This window comes from Dermacentor variabilis, chromosome 3 (genome assembly GCF_050947875.1).
Source record: "Dermacentor variabilis isolate Ectoservices chromosome 3, ASM5094787v1, whole genome shotgun sequence".
Taxonomy (NCBI): domain Eukaryota; kingdom Metazoa; phylum Arthropoda; class Arachnida; order Ixodida; family Ixodidae; genus Dermacentor; species Dermacentor variabilis.
In genome coordinates this window covers 125,130,009-125,140,417 of record NC_134570.1, presented here as the reverse complement: position 1 = coordinate 125,140,417, position 10,409 = coordinate 125,130,009, and the positions used below count along the sequence as shown (strand labels likewise).

At 41.9% G+C, this 10,409-nt stretch overlaps 1 protein-coding gene across 3 annotated transcripts in view; it reads left to right on the top strand.

Moving 5' to 3' along the window:
• The first annotated feature begins 4,662 nt into the window (after positions 1–4,662).
• Positions 4,663–10,409, top strand: part of LOC142574155 (uncharacterized) — a 155,766-nt gene continuing 150,019 nt past the window's right edge. For 2 of the 3 annotated variants that reach the window (XM_075683310.1, XM_075683311.1), the window contains exons 1-3: positions 4,663–4,748; positions 4,990–5,057; positions 7,814–7,860. In XM_075683310.1, the coding sequence (XP_075539425.1) occupies positions 5,000–5,057; positions 7,814–7,860 (105 nt within the window). In that variant the 5' untranslated portion in view covers positions 4,663–4,748; positions 4,990–4,999. Of the gene's footprint in view, positions 4,749–4,989; positions 5,058–7,813; positions 7,861–8,746; positions 8,940–10,409 lie in introns of those variants that run through there. The other variant, XM_075683308.1, reaches the window with a different exon arrangement.

Sequence of the window (10,409 nt, the reverse complement as noted above, 5' to 3'; positions counted from 1 at the left end):
CTTACAGACATTATAGAGTCGGATTGGAATTTAATTATATGAGAATATATATTCCTGTTACGCGAAAGCTCAAACAAACTCCGTTTCCAGCATTTCTACTATTTATATACCGGCCACGGCATCCGCGATTGGCGCAAATCTCGCAAGCCACGAAGCCCGGTTCCTTGCAACACCTCCAGATGGCGAAGCTTAAGTGTCCTCCATTGTTTTTCTGTAATGCGAATATACGACAAACATAGCTCTGTTACGGCGAAACTGAAACACAAACCTTACCAGGTGCCTTTGGTTATCGTGAAAGAAAAACCGTGCACGAGGACACCAAAAATCCAGGCTAACCACTGCGCTGTCAAATACGTCAAACAGCGCATCTTATGGTTCATTGTATTGTTCCTGAACAGAGAAAGGTTAATGAGGATAGTGACAATGGGCTAAAAAAAATGTCGCTAAGAACAGGAGCTATGCATGAGCCTATACAGGTCCCCTCCGTTTATATGAAGATTTGGTCATTCCATATTCTGTATATGAGCTATGAACACTCCTATTCTGAACAGGAGCTATGCGCGAGCCTATAGACTCTGTATAGGCACATGTATAGCTCCTGTTCTTAGCGACATCTTTTAGGAAATTGTGACAGACAAATTTTTCACCGCCTCAAAGATTATAATAATGCGAATGGGTTTGGGTATGTGGGCGATTTTTTTTTATTTTAACGCAAAGAAGCAAAGGTGGTTTTGCAGCCGCTGTAGATCACCTGATCGCGCTTTTCTCAAATGTTGCAATCCTTTAAGATTAACGAATGAAATTCCAGAAGAGGGTGCTTTACGGTTTCTTGATTTGAAGCTAAACGTTACTAGCAATCTAGTGCTTGGATTACTAATGCTTGGAGTACTATCCAAGGGCATGTAAACCTCTCTTACCTTATCATTCATACCATTCCAAACTTCCTAAAAGAGCTATAGCAGGACAGTGCTTAGATAACGCCCTGAAACTCAGCAGCTTTTTGTGGCTACTCCTTCCTTGTGTATTTCTTCAAGGAGAATAAAATTCAATTCAATTCAATTCAACAAATCTTGTTTTCATTCGATGGCAAGAAGTGTCGAAAGGCAAGTGACACCAATTTCGTAAGCGAGGTATCCTCGCAGTGTTCTAGTATCTGTACCTGAGAGCAAGTTAGAAAAAGAAATAATAATGAAATATGCTTTCAAGTATAACAAATAGATTCCGCACTGTAGTAATTCCGTACATGCACAATACCTCGCACCGCCTAAAGAGATAGGAAATCGTAGCAATATCAGAGTACTACTTTCCGCCCCTGAGAAGCTAGGGAAACTTTGCCAGATGACTAATCCTTTCGGGAAAGAGAAAGAGCTGTGCACTGTTAAACATCGTGATCCTTTTCTAATGCGTGTGTCTGGCGTGGTAAATGAAGTTCCCTTATCGTGTGGTTCCAGCTATATTGGTCAGTCTGGAAGGTGTATTAATGAAAGACTTCTAGAACACAGGTGTAACGTGAGGAATTACCGCGATGGGAATCTTCCTGGGCATTGTCATGACTGTGGAATAAAAAACAAGATGCCGTGGAAACCCTCGTTCAACATGTGTAAGATATTACCCAAAAATAAGAACCAGGATGTTAGGGAGGTAATTGAAGCAGCTTTCATTAGAAAGGTGGGTGTGTCATGTGTCAGCGCGCCTTCTGTTTTTCTGTAGTCCAATGAAACTATTTCTCAGCATGGCCACCTGATGCCGGCCTTTCAGTCTTGTGACATCATGAAGGAAGGTGTTCATACGATGCAATTTTGTAAATACACGATCCGTTGGAAGTAAGCGCTTATGTTGTCCACTCCTCACTTTGTCCGTGTTTGTGACTGTGATCTGCTATGCGTAACCAACCAGCCCAAAAGTCGGTGCTCTTTAGTTAGAACACCGTCCTAGTAAATCAATCGCGACGTGCAGCTTTCCTTTCGCTGTCAATATTTCGCCCTTCGGCGGAGCCTCAACTTCTTTTTCTTTACAGGAATTATAAAATGGCGGCAAGTATTTGCAGCAGGAAGCGGCAAAGAAGTAGTACCGTGTGGAAACAAGCAGACCGCTAAAAAGGGGACAAAAACTCATAGCGGACTCACTATGCAATTGCAGCCTGTTTTAAAGAAGCTGCTGGGTCGCCGCTAACAACTTCAATCTGCGCCGCAGTTGTGTACTTGATGTTTGCGATAAGCATGGAACCGTAAGAATTTTATTGGCAATGATGTCATGAATGGAACCGTTTGCTTCAATGAAGATTATATATATCGTAAAGGTAATCTAACGTAATACCTTAGAAAAAAAAAACACAAAGCTTTCTTAGTGATCATAGATGGTTGCTTTCTTCAAACATTCTTCCACGCATTTCCTACTTGGCCAAAGCACGCAGACTGTGCGCACCCCCTGAAAAAAGCCACGTAGGTGAGAATGCACGGCTAGCTGCGACAAATGTTTTCAGATTGATGCTGAAACGTGCACCGTCAGCTGGTTCGTGTGTATCGGTACATTCGATTTTTTTTCAGCGAATCTGCATACGAAAAGAGTGTGTATTGTAATATGCTCGTTAGCTCAGCTGCGTAGTATGACGGCAAACCGCACTAACACGAATACAGCCCATCAAACGCAATGTACCGATTTCTAAAAATTGCTTTTCTCCTAGAAGCAAGAGGAAGTACATTCAATATAAATAATCAACCGTAAGACTGTACGAGCTCTGCCTTAGTGTGCAGCAGTCGCTACTGCATGTATGCGCACTGTCATGTTAACATGTGCCCTTACGGTACGAAGTGCGCATGCTCATATTTGCGCCTGCCCTTAATCAGCAACCCCTTGTCCGATAACAAACACACTTTGTTCCCTGCCTCCCGACCGTTCGCTGCTACAAGTGGCTCCCTCGTTTCATGCTAGCAGATAAGAGGCACGTTCCATGTTTGATGTATTGTCATTTTCCATTCTCAGTATTATGAAAAACTAGGCCCGATAATCTGAGCCGTTGTTATTTATGGGCACTGCTCTACATATACAAGACATGCAGTAATATTTTCATTCGTTATTTTGATATTTAAAATGGGCAGAAGCATTGGGGTAGTTTTTTGGATGATCACGTAAAAATATTAGGTTGCAATTCAAATCTTAGCCACCTCACGACATCCCTTAGACGAGTGGAGAACATATTTTGCGAACTGTATTGATGGCTAGTCGTTGCGTTTCAATAACATAGCTTGACGCAAACAAGAAGGTCACAGGACAAGGCGCTTTGTCCTGTCTCTGTCTCGCGTCCTCCTGATGGTGCTAAGCTTTATTATAAAGGACAAACTAACGCACAACATCATCGAGGCATTGTATAATGAAATATGTTACCATGCGATCCATTTTTCACCGCAAGGTGAACTTGCATTACTAATTTTTTTCTTGTACGTCAATGAGGCTTCAGGTAAATAGTTATGAACAACGAAAGACCTATGGAAACTGCACGCTATTGTGATTTTGAGCACATATGTCCGCCACTTGCAAAATGAATTTAACTGGAAGTTGGCGCTTCTGGTGTCTGTAGATTTTGTGTCTATTCACGTCTTCGTTTTTTGGCGCCATTTTATGCATTCAATTTCAATAGAACTTGCGCTTGGCACATTTGGTTCTTCCTGACTGACATAACTGCCATATATGTGTCGTCGTATGTTTGTTCCGTTTACATTTTGTGTGTATGTGTTTTGCGATCATTATGCCACTAAGCATTGTGTGTATTCTAACGCTACATAAAGCTACCGGTGCGTTAACGCCTGCGTGAACTTATGGAGTTTACGCAAGTGCTGCGACTCGTTTTCCCACGGATTGCGGATGACCAGTGATGCGAATGTTGTTTTAAAAATTTACCCATAGCGTTACAATTATAAGCACTCGCTTCTGTGTTCCCAAGCTATCCGACGCCGTTGACATGTTCTATGCAGACATTGCACAACTACTTATTATATAAAAACAAACACACTTAAAACTCAAGCAAGTAAAGTATGATGAAGTAATTCCTATCACTTTCTTAAAAAAAAAAAGATTGTCGAGAATATTTTTACGCATGCTCTATTTGTTTGTTAGCCTGCTGGACTTTGTTGAATTGTTACAACTGCTTAACTACATCATTTGCTTCTGCTGAACAAATTGCAAAATTGCATTAGCGATCACGAGCTTTACACATCAGAAATCTGTCGCCGTTAGCAAAAAATAAAAAGAAACGCTTGCAGCTTCCAAGAATGAACGTGCCCAGGACTAGCTAAATGCCCGCGCTGTTTAATATGGGATTGTGTCAAAGTAACGGCCTAGTATGTAGCTCAAGTAGTGGCAGATGTTAACACCCAGAAAGTGTGAGTGCATACATAATATCGCGGGGACGCTTGCAGGGCCCACCAGGATCATAATTATTCGAGAGTTACGCAGGGACGTACGCGTTATTTGTCAGTAAACATTAGGCTGCGTTGACCACTGCGTAAGCCGCTGGAGAAGTACGCAGCTGCGCGGCTTGCACGTAACAAATGCATGGAATTCGAAATTAGGATGTTGCCTTGATTTCCTCCCGCGCTCGCTCTGAATGAGAAATAAGAGGAAAAGTCAATTTTCTTCTTCTTTTGTTTCCTTCTCTTGAAGATTGCATGGGGTACTATTTATAGAAGACGCTTTCGTCAAGCAGGGACGAGGTAGGTCTGAGCTCAGTCACCGTTCGGCCGTGCACGAGGGTAAGTTGACTTCTGCGTTCTACTGGAGCTCTGCTCTGCCAACTGATACCATATGCGAGAACAACAATATGCACATAACAATATGAGAGACGTCGTGACGCTTGGAAATATTTTTGGTATTTGTGTCATCTAATGTACCGTTTGGTACAGAGTACTCTCTCGGTACCCTATGGGAAATAAACTAAGAAAAAAGTTTGTTGAAACGATATGAAGACAATTAAATTTGCATTCTGCTTTCTAGATCTGGAACCATGCATCTCGGAAGGAACACCTGTTACTTAATGCTCCTCGTCGCAGTTCTTGCTGCTGGTGAGATTTTTGATTTTCGGTCTCATTGACCGCGGTCTTCTGCAGAAATTAGTACAAGAGCTTCATGCTACCATAACCGCTGTCACTGCGCAGATGTTATCAGTGAATTGGTTTTCTTTAAATGAGTAATATCCTGGCGCTTCATTCCACTGCAGTTAAACATGAGCAGTTTATCTTCGGCCAGATCAATGAACTTCGCTGTAAAATAAAAAACAAATAGTAAAGAAATATAGCGCATTTTGCTCGTGGACATGTCGTCCTTCATGACGGCGTAACCGTGCGTTTAAATTGATTGCAATATAAGTACGACCTTATGGCAGAACACGAATTCGAAATGCTGCAATGCCGCCTCAAAAAGCGCAATAAGAAACATAATGTTATTCCGGCAATGAATGTGAATTATTGGCTCAAACCACGTGTAAACTTTTATTGGCTATTTTTTTTTGTGTGTGTCTGACGTGTTTTTCAAGGCGCACAGGTTCACCGACCGCTAAAAAAAGTAGGCGACAACCTAAGGATTACAAAGAAGCTCCACCAACTAAAACGTAGTGCACCTGTTTTTTCCCTCTGAGAGAAAGCTGAACCAGCTGGAGTCCGCTCTCACCTTAATGCCTTTGGTCGGATAATGTAAATGCCAGGCTAACCATAAATTAATAGCTAGCTTTTTCGCGCTAAAATATTAGCTTTTGGATGAGCGTTCACCTCAGAGTGTCCTATAAAATATGCCTAGTCGTTCAGGTTTCGTCCTCAAACCGGTGACACAAAGACCGGTAAGTATGGAGTAGAAAATTGTTTCAACCACGCGGGAACTCTTGACCTCAGGTAAATACGTAAATATGATTGGTTGGCGTATCTATGCAAATATTGTTTTACCTGGGCAGTGTACACATCTTTGTAATTCTTAGGTTGTCACTTACTATACGTGACCGATCAATGGCTCCATGTATGATTTCTTCCCTTTCTGAAACGTAGCGACGTCTTTCTTTTAAGCCTTTATTACACAAAGTCAGGATTTGGACGACGCCCCTTTGCATGCAGGATACAAGTTGTGTAATATACCTTCCTGTTCCTCTCCTTTTCCTTTAATTTTTCTTTGTTGCTTAATCCCAGCAATGCCCTCTACTCCGTACATGTCTGCATTCTTTCTAGTTCACTGATTATCTCACTGCTTGTTGTGCATCTAACTTTCGTTCTGCGTTTTATGCAACAGTGGCATAAACATGTTTTCTTTCTCTCTCTCTCTCTCTCTCTCTCTCTCTCTCTAGCGCCATCGTAATAGTCTTCGCTAGGGTTCAAGATTGGGCGAGTGGGTATTGCATATTGAAACTGGTACAGCGCTGCATAGAAAGCAAGAAACAAGCCGAGCCAACCCAGATGAAAGAGCAGCGCGCTAGCCTGCTCGGCTTGTTTTTTCGTTTTTATGTTGCGCTGTACCAGTTTCAGAAGGTAACAGTGTTCAGAATCATAATCAGAATTTATTGTTAGAAGTTGGGTCAAATTACAATTTAGTATGCAGGAGGAGGTCCCATAGTCTAAGAACGTATCGAGACCTCCTGTACAAGAATAGTTATTATAATTGACATCTCAAAGCAACAGTAGCAAGGTGTTATACAAGCAACAGGAATTGAACGTTAACAGTGCAAAATACAGAATTCATTAAAAATAATAACAAGGTTTAGCTTATCTCACGGTAACATAAAGAATTGTATGTGATGAAAATACCAGAACAGAAACACAAACAAACAAAGAAGCAAAAAAAGCAAAGAAGAACAGACAAAAACGGTTACAGTAAATTTTCTCATTAGTTTGTCAATAATAAATGCATGTTGAGTTCCCTTTTGAATTGGTGTGAAGATCTTGTATTTTTCATACTGTTTTCTTTTCTGTTTCTCTCTCTCTCTCTCTAGCGCCATCTCTAGCGCCAGAGTGTTCCATATTAATACGGAAGTGAATTCCACGGTTTGTTTACCGTAGTTAGTGTGGATTCGTGGTAAAAGAAGATTGTTATTCAACGCGAATCTGGTGGTACTATTAGTTGCCAGGTTAGATGGTGAAAATGTGATCGATGGTAGCTCATTATGAGAAATCTGTAGAAAAAAATACCTGGGTTGTATTTAGTGAGCCCAGAAATAGTAAGGATGTTATTCTCGTGTAGTGAGGATGTGCCATTAGAAAAGCGTGAACTATAGATAATTGTTCTGATGGCTCGGTTCTGAACTGTCTATAAACACGCAATATGACTATTATAGGTGTTTCGCCAACATATTATACCGTAAGTAATGTGAGAGTGGACGAAAGAGTGGTAAAGTAAGAGCAATGTGGTACGTGTGAAGTAAGAGCGTGCTTTAATTAAGATGCGTATAGCGTAAGCTATTTTCTTTTTTATGTGAGCAATATGATTGTAATATTTCCGATTGCAATCAACTAGAACGCCAATTAAACTAGTCTTACTTGAATGTTGCATTTTTTTCATGTTCCCAATATTCTGCTTCACCAGGTAGTGTTTAGCGCACTGTTAAGAGCTTATAGCACGTAGTAGGATAGCTCTAACCCCTACTTCAGCAAAGTCTTTGCTGCAGGCATGGTAAAAGTCTCTGTTAGAAGATCATTTCATATGCATTCCATGCTGCATGCGAAGCAGCTCTGTAATGTAAGTTGCTCCGCGTGCCACTTAACGCGCTTTCAAAGACAAAGGTACATTCTATGACCTTCACTTGGAAACACTTTGATGGATTTCATTATTCTTTAATATTCAGGAGGGAGGACCGAGCAAAATGCTGAGAGGTGCCACGAAGGTGCGATGGTGAGTTAAATAGCATAGAATTGAATACTTTACCCGTTTGAAAAGAAATCTGGGCTCTGCGTTAGCTTTACAAATCAGCAAGAGAATACATTCTCGCGTGGTTATCCCTTTATGTAATCTGACTCTTCTCCCTGCCTTTCTCTGCATTATTTTCTCTCTCTCTCTCCAATCGGTTTTCTCTATGTATTTGGTAAGACAGTTGTAGAAACCACACTTATTAAGAAAAACAAGAACATTGTGCTATATAATGTGCAGTACGCTGTAGGTTTTAAAGAAATTCTTGTTAAAGGTTTTAGATTCTGAATGCGCACTGTAATTATAGGCTACAACGTTTAGGTTCGTCAGAAGTTTGGTTCATTTTTCATGTTCTCTTGAATTTCTATAGGAACCATTATATAACGTGGTAGGAAGTAACCAGAATTTAGCGGGATAGATGCCCTGTTAGCTTACCAGCGTGCAATGACCGTTAAGCGGCCTCATTCGCGCAGTTAATCTTGCAAACATGTGCAGTGCCGCCTCTTTCCTTTAAACAGAGAGCGAAGTATTGGGTCTTGAAATGACGAAAAACTGACGGTGTTCATGACGTAATAGCAATGCGAAGCGTCCAAATACGGCAAGGGAATAGGCGCGCGTTTAGAAGGAAGAATCGTGACACGTGACAGACACGCACAATCGACTACGGTGGCTTTGTTGGCACGTCACAGCGAATAGCCGCCTTGCGAGAGAGACGCCGATTCAGCCTGCTGCACAGTGCACCTGCTATTCTGCGCGAGTGAACTGCTCTTTTTGCCTTCTGAAGGCTTGCGCAAATGTCAGTACGCATCTAGAAACTGTAGACGGGTGAAATAGCCCTCGCATTAGTTTCGGAGAGGAGAGAGGAGTTTTTCGTCGGTATGTAATGAAGAACAGGATCAGGCTCAGTGTATGCTGTGACGACGACGATGGGCTTGCTACAGAATGCGCTATATTGTGTTGGATTTGGACGAGCAGCGGTTGCCTGTGCGTGCTTTTGAATCAGGCCCACTGCAGCGGTGCATTAAAAATACGTGCAAGCTTTCCGGCGGCTCCCATTGTAATAGGTGGGTTTGAAGTCTCCAAGCCATGGACTCGTTGCTTTGGTTGCTAAACCTGTCTCGCGTATAGTGTCCTACCACAGCTCCGCTTACGGCACCACCGCTGTCCTCTAATCACTATGCCATATCATCTGTATTCCACAGTGCGTGCAGTTCTGCGTTGTGGATAAGCGCACGTACAAGGGTTCGCACCGCGCGGGTGATGTCACCTTGGCGTGAAAGAAAATAGGGCATAAATACCTTTCACATCTTCAAATAGCGAATGTATCACCTTTCTCCGTAAATATTCCAAACTAATCTTGCCTTTTAGTACCGTTCTTCAGCCTGACCATGATCATGGTGATGTTTAATGAAATGCCATTTGAAATTGAGTACCGAGATACAAACAGCCCCCAAGCCTGCTTGAGCTAAATAGGTTTTACTATTTTTGTTACAGTCTAACATTTTACTTGTCTCCATACTATCTTTTAATGTTACTCAAGTAAACACTCAAGTATTCCTTGCTTTTTTCCATGACTACTCTAAGCACCTGTTGCTTATATCAACCGCTGACCGCTCCATTGTCCCATCAGCTTTGAATCCTTGCAACATCAGGAGGGAGGACGTTTCCTGCGGTTGAGGCTGAACATGAATACATCAGTATTCCATTACACTACGCCGAGCTGTCTCTAGACTTTTTCTGCGGCAGTCAATTTCCTCACCCTCTCAAGAATATTTCCACCCTGTGTGCTTTTGTTTCAAGCAAACAACTCCGGGTCTCGAAAAGCCACGCAATGTCCCCAGCTGTGCGACTAATGCGCATTGCATGGCTCCTCCGAGGAGTTATGTTGACCGAAGATGAACGTTCGCTTTTTCACAGTTCCTCAGCACTTTGCTTTAGGCTCCTGCAACAGGCCGTCTCGCCTCTAAAGAGAAGGCTGCTCGCAATAGCATTTCCACTCGAGCAATTACCACTTTTGTATAATCGCGCGAAACTTGTAGAGCTTATGAGCGATTACCCGCATAATGAGCACCCATGTACTTATTAACTTAACCTTTCAATATATCTATCGACACAACCAAATACAACGCACTAATCCGCCACGTTTGTATCACATATACAAGCACTAAGGTTATGGCTACCTTGTATTACATAGAAAATTTATAATTATCCTCCATTCGTGCTACTCGGCCGCAACAATATAACAATATACGGTGGCACTGACAAAAATTGATGTGCTACAACCTCGTGTAGCGTCAAAATTCTGCGCGAGAAAATCATGTATTTGTTTTTTCAGAAGTACAAGCATTGTGATGGTATAGCAAGGGAATAAAACGAAACATATGACTTTGTGGACATTTAAACACACTCGCATTGTCTCTTATAACGAGGGATATGCGAAGTACTGAAAGTATACTTCTCCACAATCATAAGGTGCCGTACACATGATGGCCAAGCTTTCATTCATGGTCCTAAGCTCGCAAACAGTGAACACG